The sequence below is a fragment of the Chelonoidis abingdonii genome, chromosome 4, assembly GCF_003597395.2.
Source record: "Chelonoidis abingdonii isolate Lonesome George chromosome 4, CheloAbing_2.0, whole genome shotgun sequence".
NCBI classification, from domain to species: Eukaryota; Metazoa; Chordata; order Testudines; family Testudinidae; genus Chelonoidis; species Chelonoidis abingdonii.
In genome coordinates, this window is record NC_133772.1 from 37,454,362 (window position 1) to 37,476,136 (window position 21,775).

General features: G+C 48.7%; 1 protein-coding gene across 5 annotated transcripts in view; it reads right to left on the minus strand.

Annotated features, from left to right (window-relative positions):
- HRAS (HRas proto-oncogene, GTPase) overlaps positions 1 to 21,775 on the minus strand; it is a 76,187-nt gene that overhangs the window by 8,234 nt on the left and 46,178 nt on the right. For 4 of the 5 annotated variants that reach the window (XM_075065062.1, XM_032773425.2, XM_075065061.1 and 1 more), the window contains 2 exons: positions 9,794 to 9,947; positions 1,547 to 1,725 (listed from right to left, as the gene is read on the minus strand). In XM_075065062.1, the coding sequence (XP_074921163.1) occupies positions 1,547 to 1,725; positions 9,794 to 9,904 (290 nt within the window). In that variant the 5' untranslated portion in view covers positions 9,905 to 9,947. Of the gene's footprint in view, positions 1 to 1,546; positions 1,726 to 9,793; positions 9,948 to 16,654; positions 16,802 to 21,775 lie in introns of all 5 variants that reach the window. The other variant, XM_032773423.2, reaches the window with a different exon arrangement.

The following is a 21,775-nucleotide window of genomic DNA, read 5'->3' on the forward strand; positions in this document are numbered from 1 at the left end:
TGCACTGGCAGAGCTGTGGGCTGGGGCTCAGGATTGGGACAACGGGGGCTGCTGCAGGTCAGGACTGAGGTGCACTGGCAGAGCTGGGATTGCAGAGGGGTTGCAGGTCACGACTGAGGTGCACTGGCAGAGCTGGAATCGCAAAGGGGCTGCCGGTCAGGACTGAGGTGCATTAACAGAGCTGCTAAGGCCTTGCACAGTGTCAATCTACCCTTTACTTAGCTAAGCCCATAAGTAACTATTAGCTCCCTGCAGCCCTTTGTGCATGTGCATCAGCCACTGTTTGAACAGTTCCACTCTATCAGCTTGGCTTTCAGACTGCAGCTCCTGCAGCCTCTCCAGGTCATGCAGCATGAATGAGTGCTGGGCACCACCCTGCAGAGCAACCTCCTCCTAGCAGTCAAAGATGCTACTGTTCTAAGCATTCAGGGCTGGAGCATTGTCACTCAGCACTTCCTTCTAGGAGGGCCTGATCCTTGGGAGCCCAATAAACCATAAACTTTTTCACTGCCTCAGATGTTTGCTGTACATGCTCCTTGCCTCACTCTCTGGAGCGTCCTATTCCTTTGCCTGCCTGCCTGAGAAATAGCTGCTCCCAGGCCTGTGAAACATGTGCTTACAAAGAGCCCCTCCCGCAATTCCTACTGCAAACAGACTGCTTGCTGGCTGCATCCACAAAGCCCCTCCTACCGCTGAATCAAGTCCTGGGGAGAAGGTGTAAGGCAGCTGGGTTATGGTGAGACGCCAGGGCCACACCACAAAATCTCACTCTCCCCAGACTGGGCCAGCCACTTGCTCCTTGGGTGGCAACCAGAGAGCGGCCATCGCCTTGGGTACATTAGTCCCTCCCACCCCCAAACTGTGTGTGGTGTCTGGGTATAAAACAGGATAGGCAGCCTGGTGCAGTGGATATGGCACTAGTCTGGGAGCCAGGAGACCTATGTTCTACTCCCAGCTCTGCCACTGATGATCTGGGTGACCGCAGGCAACTCACCTCGCCCCCCTTTATCTGTCTTGTTTGTTCACATTATACACTCTTCAGGGCCTCTCCCTAGCTGTATGCTCTGCAGATCGAGCAAGTGGCTGAAGCAGTCCTGCCTATCAGGCACCCTGCCTCTCCTCACCCTTACCCTAGCCTGTTCTCCCCTCCTCTGTCAGCTTTCCTCCTCTGTCAGCTTTCCTGCACAGCAGGAGCTGCTGAGATCAGTTTCACTCGCAGTGCAATGCCATTAATTAGAGATGGAAGGGAGGGGGATAGGAAGGGATCAGCTCTCTTTAGTCATCGTAAACACTTAAACGTTACATTACCAATTCCCCCAAGGCCACGAGCAATCCCCCGCGGATGGATTTTCTCAGAGCCACTGACATTAGCAGCCTGCTCCTTCCCTTCCCTGGGGAACGGCAGCTTGAGGTAATTGTCTTTGCTAGCAGCCAGCGCTCCCACAGCAGACACACCTGGTCTTGGCAGGCGGCACAGAACACCAGCCAGGCCTGCCCTTTAAAATGGGAGGCAACATAAGGGAAGAGTTTTGCAGGGGATACTGACCGGTACTGGTGAATATCTTCAAAGGATTTCGTATTGTTAATGGCGAAGACGCACAGGAAGCCCTCTCCCGTCCGCATGTATTGGTCTCGCATGGCGCTGTACTCCTCTTGACCCGCCGTGTCCAAGATGTCTAACAGACAGGTCTCTCCGTCAATGACTACCTGCTTTCTGTAGGAATCCTGTAGGGCCAAGAGAAAGGGACAGTTAACACGGGTGCGTGTGTGTCTTCCGCTGCTTGAGCCTTGGGTTCCAATCCTGACATACTGCAGCTAACAAACAGAAGGGAGTTTCATCTCACCCTAGACGCCCCCAGTGGATGTTTGCACACACCCCACTCCCACCCCATTTGCCATGATTAGGAGCCTCAATTCGGCAGGGACTGGAATGGCAGGGAGACATACATTGGCCTGGGTGTGTAGGAACCTAGGACCAGAGTAGCAGGGGGTGCTGCAGGTCAGGACTATGGTGCACTGGCAGCACGTCTCTGAGCCCAGGACTGGAATAGAAGAGGGTGCTGCCAGTCAGGACTATGGCACACCGGCTATGCTGTGCAGAGGGGACTTACACAATCTCTGCCTGCGTTACGCCTGGCTCTAGCCAGCCTTAAATACTGACTCAATCCCTTTTAAAAATGGAAGTGGGGAGGTGGGAGGGGGAGCTGCAGAACAGATTTCCCCTCTGCTGCCAGAGCAGCCGCTAACACAACCTCTGTTCCGTCTATTTCCGGCGCTGTCTCCCGGCAGACAAGGTGTGCCTTTCACACTAGTGCCACCCAGCCCCAGATAGCTATTTTTCTAACTTTATTTAGTACAGATTAAACCCTCCTCCTGCCTCCTTTTCTGATGCAGCTTTTCTTAGGGAGCGGCAAGGCACAGTGGTGGGTCACCCACCTCCTGTGGCCAGGCCTAGGGACATGCAAACAAGTAATCAGACTGTGGGCAACTAGGGGCTGGAGTTCATGTGAGCAACTGACACCCCCAACCACTTCCACTCATAACACCCTAATGCAGCTTGTAGCTAATCAGTCCTGGAAATCGGAGACAGAGAAGACCTGCTAAATCATCCAGTCCAGCCTTTGCCAACATAGTACTACTCCCTATGGGAGATGTTCTACCACATCTCATCCATTCTAGCCTTGACTGGCCCAGCTGCCAGACCTCCCAGCAATTCCCCTGGGAATTCCCGAGCCTAGGACATCTCACTTGCAAAGATTTTCCTTGTACTCCCTTCTCGAAATCCAGCCCACTGCTGCCAGCCATTAGCCAGCTCAGAGCTGCCAAAATTTCCAGACGTCACTAATGATTTTAGGTGTCATAAGACGCTCGACTATCTGCAAATCCGGCACATAATAAAAGCACCTCAAGTTGGGCATCCAAGATCACTAATGTCTCTCCCTTTTGCCTGAATGTTTGTTGGTTGGTAGCAAACACTATAGTTAAGGTTGCCAACTGGTTTTAATTATCACCCCTTGTTTTCACTCAGACTTCTCAAAAAATTTCCTTGGGCAGCGGGCACTTCCCACAGAGTCCAAAGTTAGAGTTTGGACAGGAGTTAGAGTTTGGATAGCTGAAGGAAAATCCATTCAGTTATGCAAAAGCCCCAAATACCTTCCCCCTCGTAGAACTGATTGCTGCTACCCATTTTTCACGTGGAGAAGAAAAAAATGGCTGAACCTTGAAATCTGATGCGTCATGTCAATGGGCTCATTCTGGAGTGTTCCAGTTTAGAAAGTATGTTTGGGTGTGAAAAAGTTACAAGCAATTTAAAAAAAGGCACTTTTAAGATTCCCACTGCAAATCTTCATGAGTTTTAAAAGCAGGGCCTCATAAAGCCCTGCCTCTTAGGCGACAACATCACACTTCCTCCCTGCCTAGTCTGACTACCAGGGATGCTGCAGGGACAATCTGCATGGAAAGAGGACTGTCATGTTTCATGCAAACCACAGAAACAGCTTAGTCTTTTTCTTCCCACCAGTCCAACCTCAAAAGCATAAAGCACACAACCAAATGCCTTCATAGCAAGAAAAGGGGTGGGAGGGAAATCACAGGTGTTGGGGGGAAAAAATCATTGCAGATCCTACGATTGAAGAATCGTTCTGCAGCTCTGGCTGCGTTCTGTGATATTTTGTAAATTCTAAGCCTTCATTTTAAAACCAAATTTCAATGTTTAGCTCTTTCAGTTGCTAAGGTTCAGCCACCATAATGTAAACAGATGGGCTATAACCCCTTCACAAGAAAAACTGGTCTCTGGCCAAAGAGCAGCAGAAGCAGAGGTCAGTGACATGATCGAAGGCTGTAGACTGAGGTAATGAAGTCAACATTCCCTTTGTTCATGGCTAGGAGATCAACCACCAAGCACCTTATAAACCAACACCTTATAAACACTCCATACTCTGCAGTGAGGCCTGAAACCAGATCCACAGGGATCCAAGAAGTCAAAAGAATCCAGAGCTGTGACCGTTTCAATATTCCTTCCCAAAAAGGGAAGGCTAGAGACAGAGCAGTAGCAGAAGAAACCAACAATGTTGAGTGACTGCTTGGCAAGATACCAGCCACTGTAAAGGTGACTGACATCCTGCCCTCTAAGGAGGCATTCACATTCTCCATCAATAACGTACCTGAAGCCTGCCTGATGCCTTTCACTAGCCAAGGGAAGCACGGGTCTGGTCTCTGAGATCACAGCCCACTGCTCCACTGGCCCTGGGTGTATAAACAGGTGGAACTCCACCTGCAAACACAGTTCGCTTGTCCATGGAAGTGGCTTAACCAACTCCTATCAAAGCTGGTCTTATCCAGGAAAGAGATGGGGAATCTGCAGTCAGAAATGCTTGGATCTGTCTCTGAGTGGAAAGAATCCAGATTCAGCAAGGTGTTCACCACACAGACAGAACAGTCCTGCTTGCCTACATTGGGGGCGGGTGGGGGGGAATCCAATGATGGATGAGAAAAAAACCTTTTCCCCTTAGACTACAGCAATATCATTGGTTGGATGTGGGATATGCTTTCCCTAGCCACTTTAATCTCCTCCTGTGTACTAAGGTGTCCCGTGAAAGTGATGCAGCCAGGGGCCAGTGTGTCAGCATTCAACGATCACTAGCTCTTCCACAATTAAACAACATCTTCACAACCATTCCAAACCTCCTCTTGGTGCTGGCAGCAAGGGAGGAAGCCTTCAGAGATTAGTCTGTGTATGTCAGGTTACTACCATCCGGATCCTTCATTAACTGACAAGACAGTATCCACATTCCGTTCACTACCCAGGGAAGGATGGCTGAAGGGAGCCAAAAACTCCAAGTGAAACTCCAGCTAAACTTCTAAGTTTGGCCTGAGGTTGCAGTGAACGCAGGGTCACCTGGAAAGGTTCCTAACTCTCAACAAAGCTGGGGCTCAGTTTCAAGTTCATAATAGAACCAGGGAACAGGTGAGTTCCTTGAGGTTTTGTTGAGAATGTTTTGCATTTTTTCAGGTCTGACAGGGTAAGATGGGATCTAAGGTTCCCAGGAGATATTACCAGAAAATCATTTCAAGGGAAGAATTTACTGGTTTTCTGCCCAGCTTGAACCAAAAATGCCATGGAGTTTTCTTTCATTGCTCATGTTACTTTCTGCTTCATCCCCTCCCTAAACCAGGCACCATTATTTGTGCCCCTCCTTTTGCCAGCTGCCAAGTCATGAAGACGCTGTCGTAACAGGGGTTGGCATTATACTTGGCAGCACCTCCAAGGCATGCACGCATGTATCAGACAACTGGAGCCAGGATCCCGGCCACCTGCAGTTTCCACCATGTCAAAACTTGCCAGTTCTAAGAGCCCTTAAACCTGACAACACTACCTACATACACTCCATATACTACAGAAAGGGGCTCATCTAAGGCTGAGTTGAGCTCATCGGAGGAACAGTGACCAAGACTCCCCTCCCACTTCATATGCGCTGAGCTCAGCAAGACAGAACAGACTGCTACACCCTTGCTACAGAAACAGCAGCTTAGCTGCTTGTCATATCCCAATGCATCTGACGAAGTGGGTATTCACCCATGAAAGCTTATGCTCCAAAACGTCTGTTAGTCTATAAGATGCCACAGGATTCTCTGCTGCTTTTACAGATCCAGACTAACACAGCTACCCCTCTGATACTTGTCATATCCCAGAGGCACATTGACAGTAGCCCAGGCAGCTCAGACAGCTGAGCTTCCCGAAGCCACAGCCAGAAAGGCTAAGCAAGAGACCCAGTGGGAGAGCTCGAAGGGTCGGACTGTGACATGTAGGACCTGTTCCAGTGCACTGGGAGACTTTGGCTTGCATGCTTTCCAAACATCTCTCATCCAGTACAACTCCTCTTAGGTGCAGAAAGAATGCAACCCCCAGAAAAGGGCATCATCCCCAGACACACCAGGCAGGGTTTCCTTGAGGCTCACGGTTCTCCTGTAGCTAAAGGGAACGCACCCTCTAGCACAATTTCACAGCAATTCAGCTCAGCACCAAATCTGCAGGCAGGGAATTTGCTGTATCTGCTTGAGCCTAGCTCAGTGAGTTTCATTTATAACAGGAGATTCATAGCGGAGAGGAAGCTTGAAGGCTAGTTTTGATGCACAGGAATGGAGCTGAGGACTCCTCAGCAAGGGAGCTGCGGTTACTGTAGTAGTCCAACCCAGGGCCTAGATACAGGATGAATGCAAAGTGCAGCAAGAAGAATTCTCCATTTTCACTGGGGGACATTAAGTGTGTTCATTCCAGTTATCAATAATGGGAGCCAGGTACCTAATCCCTGAACTATGCCCCTTAGACCACAGGACCATCCTGTCCAGTATCCTGCCTCCAATTGTTGCTTCTACCCAGTTCTTCAGAGGCAGGTTGATAAAGCTCCCATAATGCCCCAGCTGAGGGTGTTACGGTGTATTTTTAGGAAGATGCAGTTGCAACTGAAAGGAGATTCCTTGCTGACATCCGCAGGCACAGCATACTAGTTTAACTCCACAAGGGACAGGGAAGCAGCAGGCAAATATATTTAATGAAAGGAGGAAAACTATTTTATCAGAGCAGTGAAAGCCTCAGTGGTTTGAGGTTCCTATTAGAGTATGAAGTGGCAGAGGGCATGGTGCAGGAGGAACCTTAGATACCTAAGGGAGAGGACTGCCTGGCCAGCATGTAGCAGAGGAGGGGAAAGTAAGTTTTTCAGAGGCACAGGAGGTGCAGGCGTGCGCTAGAAAGGGGACGGTAGCAGCATGCCGACGGCAGGGGACAGTGCTCAGGGTTTACATTCCCAGCACCGTGTTTCCATGGAGCAAATCTCTGCAGCACATGCGAACAGTGCAGCAGGCACACCACAGTCGAGGCTGTGAGGCTGGAGGGGACAACAGAGGTTGAAAAGGTCAAGGCACTCTCCCCTACTGTCCATTATCCGGTGAGGGGAGCAGCCGTTTCCACCTCTCCCAGTCCACGGGAAGAGCAGGGCTTTGCTCCTCAGACTGCTGTGGAAACCTCTGCTTCCCAGCACAGACATCTCCTGTCACGTTGGGCTGTCATGGCGCTTTCCCGCAAAACGACCTAGAGTAGCTTTCTAAGAAAGCGTGGGAGCTTCTGCAGCAACAACTCAGAAGAGGGGCTGGGGCAGAAAAGCCTAAGGGTACATCTACACTGCCATTAAAAACCATGGCTGGCCCATAGCAGGTGATTCAGGCTTGGGCTCAGGGGCTGCTGATCTTCAGGCTCAGACTGGAGCCCAGGCCCTAGGACCCTGCGAGATGGACTCTTAACTTCAGTTTGCCACACACAGTCATTCTAGATCGGGGTGGGCAAACTTTTTGGCCTGAGGGCCGCATCAGGGTTTGTAAATTGTATGGAGGGCTGGTTAGGGGAGGGGGTCGTGGCCCGGCCCCCACCTCCTATCTGCCCCTCCCCTCGGACTCCTGCCCCATCCAACTCCCCCATTCCCTAACAGCCCCTCCGGGACCCCTGCCCCATCCACACACCTCTGCTCCCTGTCCCGACTGCCCCCTGCCATCCCATCCAACCCACTCTCCTTCCTGACTGCCCCCCTGGGATCCCTGGCCCCCCACCCCCATTCAACCCCCATCCCATCCACCGCGACCACCCCGACCCCTATCCACACCCCTACTTCCTGACCACCACCCCGAAACTCCCCTGCCCTCTATCCAATCCCCCCCTGCTCCCTGCCCCCTTACCGCGCTGCCTGGAGGATGGGCACGACGGTCCCGTGGGCTGTAGTTTGCCCACCTCTGTTTTAGATTCTGCCCACATGGTAGCTGAAGCCACAGAGAGGAGGGAAGGCTTTGTGGTTAAGCTGTAGGCCTGGGACTCAAGAGATCTGGCTTCAAGCCCTGGCTCTGCCACAGACTCCCTGTGCGACCTTGGACAAGTCACTTAATCTCTCTCTGCCTTATCTCCCAGTTCGTCTGTATAGGTTGCAAGCTCTTTAAGGCAACTGCTGTGTACATACAGTGCCTGACACAGCAGAGCTCTGACCCCAAGTGGGGCCTTCAAGGCATCATATAACAGTGATACTAGCAAAAAGCCATGTTTAGACATCAGTACAAACTCCTCAAACAGTGAGGACAGGGAGTTCTTGTCTGAGAAACACAATACATTTCTGGGCTATGAATTCCTAGGGCTAATTGCTAGCACCCTTTCAGATACAGAGCGGACAGGCCCAGCGTCCACCAGCATTTCAAGCATAAGGTTGCACAGACCTACTCTCGGCAAGGTTAGGTGACAGAGTGGTTAAAACTCTGCTGCCACCAGCACTTTGTCTACATTAGTGCTCTCGCCATTGCGGCTCCTGGTGAGCTGGACTGGTGGCAATAGCAAGGGCAGGGGGCTGAATTTTAAAGAAAGCAGAGTAGCTCATTATTATCTGAAGGGAAGCAAAGCAGTTCTGTTCAGGAGATTATGCCACATCCCTCACCACAATCTGAGCACTTCAGAAGGGTTAATCCTTTCTTTCGTCAATATAGTAACACTCATATAGCACTTTGCATCAGCAGATCTCACAGCGCTTCACAGAGGAAGTCAATATCATTGTTCCCGTTTTACAGAAGGGGAAACTAAGTCTCTTTACCCCTCTATGCCTTTTTTGGTCATCCCGCAGGCCAATGGTAGAATTGGGAACAGTCCCAGTTCAGTGCTCTGTCCACTGAGTCCCATCTGCCTCCCAAAGGAAACAGAGTCAGTCACCATCCGGAGTAAAGACAGACACAAACAGACATTAAAGACCTTATGCAAACTTCCTTCCGCCCACAAGTCTTCAATTGCACCTCAGTCCTGATCTGAAGCAGCTCATACAAACCCAACCCTTTAGGCCCCCCGCAGAAGTTCCATCAAACACACCTCAATCCTAGCCCCCAACTCCCTCTGCTATTCAGCCCATCCAACAACCTGACCTGCACCACCTACCGCTATTCCAGCCCAGGGCCTCTCCTCAGCAGATACAGTCACCTGCCCCAAGTCAGGTCACTGCAATCCCCTGACTCACTTATGGGTTCTGTGGCAACATGTGGTAGCTTTGTGAAGTGGAGGAACATCCCCCGGCGACTTACGCTGAGACCAAACTCAAGGCATTTTAATTTGGGACAGAATCGAGATTTGAACCCAGCTCCCCAAGGATGGAAGGTCAGAGAATTAGCTGCCCAGCCCCAGAAAAGGGAGCTCTTGATTTTAAGGGAGCGCCAGCCACACTAAGGAAACTGATCCTTCCACCAGCTGCAGAAGCCTGGGATGGATACAAGATTCTGTATTTTCACACACTCTCATTCATTCTCACTCCTCCAACTGGTAGTTTTCCCACCAGATCTGGCCTTTGTTTCTCCTCTGCCATTACCTATTCGAGCTCAACTGTGCTTTCAAGAAGAGAATGTGTGTACTGGAAGCATAAGCAATCAAACGTTAGGAAAGCTGAACCTCATCTCCTATGGCTGAAGCGTGAGTTCTCAACGGGGAAGTTGCAGGGAGGCACAGATTACAAATGCCCTTTCCCATCTTTCTACTGGGAGAGGTGTCCCACCTAGCTGGGAAGGCCTGGTAAAGGAAAGGTTCAGAACTACAGGGCTAGAGCCAACACTGGAGTTGTAGTTCAGGTCTTAGGCTTGGCTTCTCAGATTTGATCTCTCTATGTTTTAACTCTGAATTCTCTGGTTAAACAAACAGTCCCTGGAATTCACTGCAAAGTTAAAAAGTTGAAGATCATATAAAAAACTCACAGACTCACTTCCATCTCAGAGTCTGCAGGCTGCTTACCTCTATCGTGGGGTCATATTCATCAACAAAATGGTTTTGAATAAGCTGTATTGTCAAAGCGCTCTTCCCAACGCCACCTGCTCCAACCACCACCAGCTTATACTCAGTCATCTTCCTGCTGACCCTGGCTCAGGGTCTCCAGCAGCAGCAACACCTGCAAGGACAGAGATACAGACACCATCAACATTAGGTCAGTGCTTCTCTCTTGCCACCTAGCTTTGCCACTGCTGCACCAGAGCCAGGCAGGAGAAAGCCAGCAGTGGCTATGCACAGCAACACAGCAAGAGGCACTGGTACAAAGTGGGGGCAGCTGCGGTTAGAAGGGAGTGAAACGATAACCCCATTGCATGAGTATCTGGGGTCTCCCATTCCCACAAAACCCAGCCAGCTACTACTGATTTTTATTATTTGTATTCTAGTAGGAACTATGTGCCCCCACAGAAACTGGGGCTGTACAAATGGAGTCAGAGAATCTGAGAATTTGGCAAGACAGCCAAAGTGTGTGAGGGAAACACAGGCACAGAGGAGTAAGGTGCCTGGCCCGAGGTCACACAGCAGGTGAGTGACAGAGCTAGGAACACAACCCAAATCTCCTGGTTCCTGTCCAGGGCCTTAAAAGCCCAGGCTGCCTCCCATTCTAGAGTGTTTTAAAAGGCTTTCCAATGCATGGACACTACACTTAGGCAGGCACGTGAATGTATGATGCTGTTGTCCAACCCATTCTCCTCTGAAAATGAGTTTCAGATGATGATGACAGTAGAAGCAACAGCAATGTGACCTTCCTTTGGAAGAAAGCTAATCACCGGGGGACCCATGGCTACATTGTTCTCTGGTGTAACTTGGCTCAAGTCAATGGAATTACAGCAGGGACAAATTTTACCCACAGACTGCACTACCCTCCCTTTGCCCCCACACATGCAAACCATCCCACCCTCCAAATATTCACTTGCGAGACAATCAAATTAGGAAAGAAAATCCTAAGGACCTATAACCTCTTTTATGCTTTCCTGTGCCACTAAAATTCCCTGGAAATGTATCCATATGTGACACAGTGAACTGTCACATGGGAAGGAAAAAAAACCACCCAAGTAGCTGACTTCAATCAACCACTCCTCTCAGAGGTTGCTGGGAATAGGGGGGGACATGGAGTTTATATAAGCCAGACCCAATTGATGGCAGAGAGAGACAGTAACACCCAAGATAACTGGAAGCTGAAGGAGCACCAAGGGAAAAAATGGCTCCAGAGATGGGCCGGAAAAGAGGCACACACATTGGGAACAAGGTACAGAGTTTGGGGAGAGTTGGGCACAGGCTTGGAAACGCGTCCCTAGGAAACTCCGAACTTACCGGAGATGTAAGAGAACATATGGGGAAGTGGAACTAAAGACTGGGTGTAGATGATAACCCAAATACAGATACACCTCTTTGCTAAGTACCACTGCAGCCCCTTTGGCTTCCTTTTCTCCCCCCATCATGTCTGTGGCGGTCAGGTCATCCCAGCCTACCTGGCCATGGCTGAGTACCTTTGGGGGCTGTGGGATTTGGGGCTTTGTTGGAGGGCCAGCTCACCCTCATGACTGTCTGCCAAACTCCCTGGGGTGGGTTAGAATCCACTGGTTCACACTATCTGAGTTCATACCTTTTTCCTTCTGTCACACAGTGCTCTGCCTTTGGAGGTTGGATGGTTTTATTCTGCGTTTATGGTCAGATTTCTATTTGAATGGAAATTCATTCAAATTTAAATCTGAATTCATCTTGCTTAAAAAGTATGTGAATGTTGCTTAAAACTGGAGAGGGGGCAGGAGGGGAGAAGTCATCTAAAATAGAGAACTTTGGCGGTAAGACCTATTATCTGGCATCCATCATCAGTAACAGAAGTCACTTCAAATAATCAGAAAAAAATCAGTCTGAATTAAAACCCATTCACAAATTCTATCCTAAACAGAACACTGTGCACTTCTACAGCATGCGCCATCCGATGCTCTCAATGAGACTGCACACATTCACGGGTTGAGCGGTTAGGTAAGGAAGGCATTGTTTTACAGATGGGGAAGCTGAGGAATAGATTAAAGACAAAACTGGCACCTAACTTGCCCAATTTAAAGGGACCTGATTCTCAGACAGTGCTGAGTACCCGCCCTATGAAAATCAGGCCCTTTTAGAGAGGTCTCAAGTTGGGTGCCCAAAATCACTAGTCAGGTTTGAAAATCTTGGCCTAGAAGTCTCTGATTTTAACCAAATCAATGTTGTTAATATTAACAGCACAGCTGGGAGTAGAACCCAGGAGTCCTGACTTCCAGCCCCTGCCCTAATCACTAGGCAGCACTATCAATTTTTTTTTTTAAGCAAGCTTTTTGGCTATATGCCACCATCTTCGGAATTGAGTTAAACAATTAGAATCATAGAATATTAGGGTTGGAAGGGACCTCTAGAGGTCATCTAGTCCAACCCCCTGCTCAAAGCAGGACCAATTCCCAACTAAGTCATCGCAGCCAAGGCTTTGTAAAGCCTGACCTTAAAAACCTCTAAGGAAGGAGATTCCACCACCTCCCTAGGTGCTTCACCACCCTTCTAGTGAAGAAGTTTTTTCTAATATCCAACCTAAACCTCCCCCACTGCAACTTGAGACTATTACTCCTTGTTCTGTCATGTGGTACCAGCCCAAGATCGATAACTGTTCTGTCTGTTCACAAACGTGGTAGTCAGGTTTCTCAAGGGCCTACAGAGGTTACAGCCTTCCGCCATGGATTCACACATCAGAGGGCAAGGCACCTACATTAGCTGCTAGCCCAGGGGTTCTCAAAATGGGGGTCGGGACCCCTCAGGGGGGTCACATGGTTATTATATGGGAGGAACGCGAGCTGTCAGTCTCCACCCCAAAGCCCGCTTTGCCTCCAGCATTTATAATAAATAGTGTTAAATATATAAAAGAGTGTTTTTAATGTACACGGTGGGGTCAGACTCAAAAGGCTTGGAATGGGAAAGGGGTCACCAATACAGAAGTCTGAGAACCCCTGTGCTAGCCAGCTAAGCTAATAAGCCCCTATTGCTATATTGGCTACTTGAAGCCTTGTTTGAGGAGCAACAGTAAGGAAGCAGGGCCCAACTCCACAGCCCCTCCCCATCTCCTCTGTGCTCCTGAGCTGGGAACGATGCTTCAAAAAGGCTCATTAATTTTCCCAAGGAATTGAGCGAACATCATGCATTTGTCTCCTCAGTTGCAGCCAGTCTGACTTATTAGCAATGTTAAAGGTGCTGGCAGAGGGCACTTGTGATCAGTATTGCTGGGAAGTGAGGCTTCGGCAGAAACCTGCATTACCATTACCAGCAGTGGGCAGGGGAGTGCACCCTTTATTTACTTACACACACTTTATTTTTGTCCTAATTTCACTGTGAAAGAGGAACTCTGACTCAGCACGTACAAGAGGAAGATTACAAAACCCTGACCGTTTAAATGGCAATCCACCCCCATCAGACTATGGCTACCACCTGCCAGAAGTCAGCCAAGGATCAGCAAGCAGCGAGCCGTAACGCCAGCCAATCCTCAAGCCCGTCTCCCCCCGGCTCACCGTCTCTCTCTTTGGAACAGTGAGGCACTTGCTGGCTTCCACACAAACGGAATCAGACACTCAAGCTTCCTTGTTTGTTTTTAAAGCTCTGCCATCGAACCTAGTGCCCCGGGAGAGGAGCCAGGCAGCATGGACACTGCTACCAAGCAGGCCTTCCCCCTGCAGTGCTAAACCTGGATGCCCCTCAATCTCAGGCTGGAACTCCCGAGATCCTGTGAGCAGTCAGGAGAGTCGTGATCTACTGGGACGAGTCCCTGGATTTACATATCCAGGCACTGGAGGCCACATGCTCGCTCCGGCCCTCGCCTCTGGTATTCACTTCTCATGCTGGCCCACAGCCAAAATCTGCTAAGCTTCAAGGCTGCGTATTCGCTCAGGCTTCTGCTTGTGCGTGTGTGGTGGGGTGGGGAGGGACAGCTAGGTTTTGTGCTAGGTGAGAGATCATTTATAGTTTGTCGTCATCAGTAACAGTTTGTACACCGTGTGCGCGCGCACGCTTGGAGTCTGTTGGATGAGAGAGTGTTTTATACATTTAAAAGAAAGCCTCATTCTAGACCTGCCACTCCCTCCACAGCTCCCCCATGCCCGCCAGCCCTGAGCCACTGCACCTCCTGCCCCCCAGCCCTGCCCATGCCCTTCAGCCCTGAGCTATTGCACCTCCTCCTCCCCCAACCCTATCTGGACCCCTCAGAGCTGAGCCGTTGCACCACCTGCTCCTCCAGTTCTGCCTCTTCCATTGCTCTGCCCAGGCCCAGAACTGTGCCAGAAACAGAGTCATAGGAAACAACAAAATGGCCTCCCACCGGGCAATGTGTTAGCACCAATCCTCTTATAGATACCAATGACCAGCCCATACAGAGCAATATGAGACATTTTATATACACCAGTGATCTATGCATCACATCACAGGAGAAGGACTTTGCCATTCTTGAGAACAGACTGACATGTGCATTGAGCAAGCTTTAAACCAGTGGTCTCCAACCTTTTTACACCCAAGATCACTTTTTGAATTTAAGGGCAACCCAGGATCTACCCCCGCCCCTTCCCTGAGGCCCCTCCTCTTCCCCAAAGCCCCAACCCACTCACTTCATCCCCCACTCTCTCAGTCACTCCCTCTCCCCCACTCTCACTCACTTTCACCGGACTGGGGTGGGGGTTGGGGTTAGGGAGAGGGTGTGGGCTCACAGGGCTTCACAGTGTGGGAGAAGGCTCTGGGTGAGCCTGAGGGGTGCAAGCTCTGGGAGGGAGTTTGGGTGCAGGAGGGAGCTCCGGCCTGGGGCAGACGGTTGGGGTGCAGGAGGGAGTGTGGGCTCTGGGAGGGAGTTTGGGTGCAGGAGGGGGCTCTGGGCTGGGGCAGGGAGTTGTGGTGCAGGATGAGGTACAAGGTGATGGCTCTGGGGGGGGCGGGGGGTCAGGGTTGGGGCACAGGAGAGGGTTCAGAGTGCTGGCTCCGTGAAGGGGCTCAGGGCTGGGGGTGCAGCCTCCTGCTGGGCAGCACTTACCTGTGGCAGCTCCTTGTCAGCGGTGCAGCGTGGCTGCCACTAAGGCAGGCTCCCTGCCTACCCCAGCCCCACGCCACTCACAGAAGGGGCCAACACGCTCCTGCGGCCCCTGAGCTAGTTTGCTGGTTCATCACTTAGAAGTAAGGCCTTCCCTGGGAAATATCCCACCCTCTGACTTCACCACCTCAACGAAGCTTCACAGTCATCATCGCTGTGTACCAATATTTAAATTGTTTAAAACTTAGAGAGTGTGTGGACACACAATATCAAGAGACAAAGAGTCCTGTGGCACCTTATAGACTAACCGAAGTATTGGAGCATAAGCTTTCGTGGGTGAATACCCACTTCGTCAGAAGCTTATACTCCAATACTTCGGTTAGTTTATAAGGTGCCACAGGACTCTGTCACTTTTTACAGATCCACACCACGGCTACCCCTCTGATACCTGACAGACAATACAGTCTTTTGTCTGGTGAAAAAATTTCCCTGGAACCTAACCCCCGCTATTTACATTAATTCTTACAGGGAAATTGGAGTCGCTTAACATTGTTTCACTTAAAAAGTCACTTTTTCAGGAACATAACTACAACATTAAGTGAGGAGTTACTGTATTAAATCAACATTCAGGAAGCCTCCCTCTCCCGAAGTCATCCAACAGTCTTCATCCTAAAAGCACCTTCTTTGCAGGACATTGGGAGGAACACAGCACAGGTGGTATGGGAAAATTGTGGGCAGAAGATGGTGATTCCATGGTCAAATTCTGTTCTCTGTTGCAATCCAGATTCACACCAGTAACTCAACTGAAGCCAGTGCACCCATTCCAGACTGTGCCCTCACCATGTCAATGTGGCCCCACGTCAGTATGCAAAGGGAAGTCAAACAAATGCCCGTGTGTCTCCTAGTCAGAGAACAGCCTATCACATATGTGATGGGAGCAGGAGGACTGACACTTTGGGTTGGACATTTGCATGCTAATGAGCTATACATGCTGAAGGTTAGTGGCACAGGGAGTCAGTCTAGAACAGGTTCCCACTTTTGACATGATCCCTGCTGTGCGTGCAGAAAGGGTGGGGTAAAAAGTCTGAGGTGCACTGCGTAGATCATTTCCAATTTTGGGGAGATCTGCAATGGAAAAGAGCCATCTGCCACCACAGGCTTGGAAAATGGCTTCCCAGTGGCATCAGGAGGGGAGAAGTACTTACAAACACTGCAGGACCAAACAGGAGGCTGTCAAGATAGATTATTTCCAGGGAAATATGAACACTATTAACAGCCATAGGAATGGCACAAGAGGGGAGGAGAGATTTCCATGGTGCCAGCCACACGTATTACATATTGCCGGGCGGCAGGTGGCTACATACCAAATTCTAATACTAAAATTATGATCTAGCTCTTTTCAATAATCCCCCAGTAAAGAGGTGATTGGATTTTGAGGGCCCTCCCCCAGTATTAATCAGTTTTAATGTAAAATGTGCTCCAAGAGCTTATCTACACACAGAGTGGCATGTGCTTATCTAAAGGATTTATTTTAAACCAGTTTCAATAAACTAGTGAAAAAAGCTGTGTGGACACTCATTTCAGTTTAATCTAAGAGTTCAATCAGGAACAGGTTTAAGTAAAAATAAAATAAGCCATTCAAATCAAAAAACAGAAGTGTCCACACAGGGAGTTGAGTTGTTTGCCAACATATGTTGACATCTTCTAGATTACCCCTTCAGATCAACGGTGATCTTCCCTTATGTGGCACACCAATCATATTTATTCAGACTGCTAACAGTACATATACATACCAGCACTGGTGTGCTCGGTGCCAACTTCTGTGTTCACCAGGTGCCAGCACCTCTGCTGCTCTCACTTGCAGGCTCCTTTTAGGCACCTTCCAAATTCCAGAAACCAATTGGACAGACACCTCTCCTTACTGGTCCATTAAGGACTACCTGCAACACATATGTCAAACAGTGGGCTTTTGCCCTTCCTCCACCTTTATGGAAAAAGCCTGCAAAGTAATTTAAAAAACAAAACCACGATTTCTGCTTGCTTTTTTACTTTAAAAATATCAAGAGTGTTGAGACTGGTAGAATTGGAGGAACTTCTGGGCCTCTCAGAGGTTGTGTGTTGTGAGCTCTCTCACCTTAATTGACTCTTTAACAGAGAGACCTCTTTTCTCCGAATAGTTTATTCTACATTGGAGATAAAGGTGTTAAAAACCAAAGAATTTTTTGAACAGTGACTGAGGGCTTGTCGACACTGGGAATTTGCCCCAGTTCCAATCACAAGCACTCTGGCAGTCACTAACATAGGTGCAGTAGTGCAAACCCTAAGCTTTACACAAGGAAAGCATGAGATGCAAATGGAGTCCGACACATGGGGTTTCCCCTAGTGCGCTACATCATTTTCAGGCCACTCATCACTGCAATCAGAGCTAGAGCCTGATACAGACAGCATAAAAATCCCTTCTCTGCTCAGCTTTCAGTCTCTTCTCCAGTGAGGTCATCATTTAATTAGCCTTCCAGTCACCATGGAGTCTCCCAGGGTCCACACGACCTGGGTGTCTCAAGGAATGAAACAAGCAGGCTCCTTTTTAAACAAAACCTTTCAGAGGGCCTCAAAATCACCATAAGGAAAAAGACATAAGCCTAATTTATTTCCCCCCATTGTAGGTCATGTTTAGCAGGCTCACTGTACCAATACAAGATGGGGTGCTGAGTGCTTCCTACAACCCTCTGGGAGGGGAACTCTTGCGGGGGGGGGGGGGGTTTGGAGAGGAGTAAGGAGGAATAAAGTAGTTTCTCTATTATAGTACCCAAGTTGTTCTGTTCACAAAGCAGATGGGGGACGTTCCCATTAATTATTAAGCAGCAGAAGGCACTGTCCTGCAGCTGCCAGAGGTTACAGCAGGCCTATAGACCACAGCAGGCTGAGTTTTATGGGATGCTGCTGCAGTCACATTTCTTTTAGGGACGGCCAGTTTCCATTTACCCCGTCTTGCCCTAGGTCTAGGAAGCACAGATACTACTGCAGCGCTCACGCTGTATGTAACAGCGTATCTACTCATGGAGATTGCTTTCCTTCCCTGCCCCCTTTTTTGACAGCCAAGAAGCCTTCTTCAGAAGGACACATCTTTGCAGGCAGCCTTCATCGGGTGTTGGGGTCTTGGTGGGTGCGAAGGGTCTAGCTAGCTAGCAGTCTGTAACCTGCCCACAGTATAGCAGCAGTCATTTGCTTGAGTGGTAACTGTTACCATCAGTTCCTACCCTCGGTGCAGGACTGGCTGGATGGAAAATTCTAGGGCCTGTTCTGCAGGAGTTCAGATTAGATGGTCACAGGGGTCCCTTCTGGCCTTAAAAAAATAACCTCTGGAAGAGAGGAGTTTGTAGCTCTCAAACAGGGGTGACTTTAAAGCAAAGACAAATAGAAAAAACTACTAAAATCTCCACTTCTCTGTTCCATGCTGGATGCTGGGGAGCACACATGGCAGAGTTGGAAAAGCCAGAGCCCAAGTGCTTGTAGTTCAAGTCACTCTAACCCTCTCTGCCCTCATCACCTAACTAACATCCTGCATGCAGATACCTCAGAACGATGCCAAATAATGTACATCAGAAGTCAAGCAAGATACTGAATCAAAAGCCATTGGAGGTTATTGTTCGGGGAGAGAGGTGGAAAGAACGGATGGGATCAGCAATGCCAAGCAGACAGCCTTAGCACGGATATGGAGCTGCTGCTGGATTTCCTGTCCTCGTGGATTTTCTCCTGTAGCATGAGGGCTGCTGGCTCCCATTCAAAGCTGTCTAGGAAAACCTAACTAACTAAGCACTTCCGCCTGGCAGCAGCCGCTCCCAGTCCAGTAGCCCGCAGATCCTCCCCCGCCTCTGTGGGTTTCCCAGGCAGTAGGAGCAGCACGGCTTCAGGAAACAAGAAACATCTGCCAGCCACGCACAGGGACCATGAGAATGAGGCTCTCTGCCCCAGGCCTCGGGTGGGGTTACCCAGCCTGCACTCTTCTTCAAAATAAGAGGATTATGTTGGGAAGGAGTGCAGAGAGCTTGCCCCTTTAACCCTTCATTTGCCTATCACACAGGCAACCGTTCCAGTTTATCAGACCTTGGCTACGCCCTCCACCCCTATTCAAATGCATGTATTCACTCCCCACACCTGTAGGACTTGGCCTGCTCCAGACCAGGCTCCAATGTGGACTAGAAAATGCATAGCTGAACAGTGGGTGAGCAGCGACCATGCACCAAAGCCCAGCCAAGGGGCTGATCATTAAGATAGGGAGGGGAGAGCAAAGAGACCATAACAAACCCAGGCCAAAACTACCAGTGGCTGGGAACCACTGAATCAGTACCCAGAGCATAGGGAAGACTCCAATGGGGAGACGTCCAACTAGCCCAGCCATCCCACACAGACTGGGTCAGCCAGAGCCACCACTTCACGAGGCCTCATTACAAGGCACAGTGCATAAAGCAATCAGGAGACCTGGGTACTATTTCCAGCTCTGCCACCGACCTGCTGGGTGACCTTGGGCAAGTCACTTTCCCCTTCCCTGTCCCCTTGTCTTGTCTGTTCAGACCTGAGCTCTCCAGGGACTGCTTCTGACTTTCACATATGTACAGCACCTAGCACAGCGTAGGCCTCAACTGAGATTGGGGCCTCTATGCATTACAGCAATACTAAACACAATTTTTGTTTTGCTAGATTCTAAATATACTCAGGAGAGCACAGAATCATAGACCTGCAGGGCTGGAAGGGACCAGCGAGGCCATCTAGTCCAGTGCTTCTCAACTATCTGATGTAGGGGACCAGCAATTTTTTTTCCCCATTGTGCCAGGGACCGGAGTCATATTATCCTATTCAACCTCTTATGAGGAAACTCACCGTGGACTAGCAGCCGATGACTCGCAGACTGGAGCACTGATCTAATCCATCTCTCTGTGCTGATGCAGGATCAAGTAAACCTAGATCATCCCTGACAGGTGGTTATCCAACCTGTTCTTATAAACCTCCAAAGACAGGGATTCCACAACCTCCCTGGAAGACTATTCCAGAGCTTAACTACCCTGATAGTTAGAAAGTGTTTCCTAATATCTAACCTAAGTCTCTCTTGCTCCAGATTAAGCCCATTGCTTCTTGTCCTACCTTCAGTGGACATGGAGAACAATTGATCACCATCTTCTATTATGTTAAGGGTGGTCATAAAGATGACTTACCAGGTCTTCCCCTCACTCTTCTATTCTCAGGACAATACGTGCCCAGGTTGTTGGGTTTGGGGGTTTGTTTTTTTTTTTAAACCTTTCCTCATAGGTCAGCTTTTCTAAACCTTTAATCACTTTTGTTGGTCTCCTTTGGATTCTCTCCAATTTGTCCACCTTTTTCTCAAAATGTGGTGCCCAGAACTGGACACTACTCCAGCTGAATCACCAGTGCTGAGTAGAGTGGAACAATTACCCTCTGTGTCTTACATACAACACTCCTGTTAATACACCTCAGAATATTTGCCTTTTTCACAGATGCGTCACATTGTTGACTCATTGCGTTTGTGATCCAGATCTTTTTTCAGCAGGACTACTGCCTAGCCATTTATTCCCCATTTTGTAGTTGTACATTTTTCCTTCTTAGGTGTAGTACTCTGCATTTTTTAATGTTGTCTTGTTGATTTCATACCAATTCTCCAATTTATCAAGCTTGTTTTGAATTCTAACCCCAGCCTCCAAAGTGCTAGGAACCCCTGCCAGCTTCATGTCATCTGCCCATTTTATAAGCACTCTCTCCACTCCATCAGCCAAGGCATTAGTGAAAATATCAACCATTACTAGGTCCAGAACAGACCCCACTAGCTACGTCCTCCCTATTTGACAGAGGACCAAGACTACTTTTTTGAGTACAGCCTTTCAATCATTTGGGCATTCATTCTAGATCAGGGGTCAGCAATCTTTCAGAAGTGGTGTGCCGAGTCTTCATTTATTCACTTTAATTTAAGGTTTCGTGTGCTGGTAATATATTTTAATGTTTTTTAGAAGGTCTCTCTCTCTAAGACTATACATTATATAACTAAATTACTGTTGTATTGTAAAATAAACAAAGTTTTCAAAATGTTTAAGAAGCTTCATTTATAATTAAATTAAAACGCTGATCTTACCCCACCGGCCTGCTCAGCTCGCTGCTGGTCTGGGGTTCGCACTAGCGAAGTCTGTACAAACTAAAATTTCATATAATGACATACTATACACTGAAAGGCAAGTACAATATTTTTATTCCAATTGATTTATTTTATAATTATAAGGCAAAAATGAAAAAAGTCAGCAATTTTTCAGCAATAGTGTACTGGGGCACTTTTGTATTTGTGTGTCTGATTTTGTAAGCAAGTAGTTTTGAAGTGAGGTGAAACTTGGGGGTACAGTAGTCTGGAAAGGCTGAGAGCCACTGACCTAGACCACATTTCTTTAGTTTACTTATAAGAATGATACTGTGTCAAAAACCTTATTAAAAATCAAAATGTATTACATCCCCCATCCACTAGTCAGTAACAAAGAAGGAAATTAGGTTGATTTGGCAAGATTTGTTCTTGACAAATCCACACTGGCTATTACCTATTACCCTCCAGGTGCCTACAAAATGCTTCTTTAATAATTTGTTCCTGTATCTTTGTACTGAAGTTAAGATGACTGGTCACAGTTCCCCAAGGGTCCTCCTTGTTCCCCTTTTTAAAGATAGGTACTATGTTTAGATAGGTATTGTGAGATCTCACGTGTCCTCCATGAGTTCTCAAAGATAAATGCTTACAGTTCCAAGATTGCTTCAGCTATTTCCTTAAGTAACCCAGGGTGAATTTCATCAGGCCCTCATGACTTGAATACATCTAACTTACCTAAATATTCTTTAACCTGTTCTTCCCCTATTTTGCCTAGCATTCC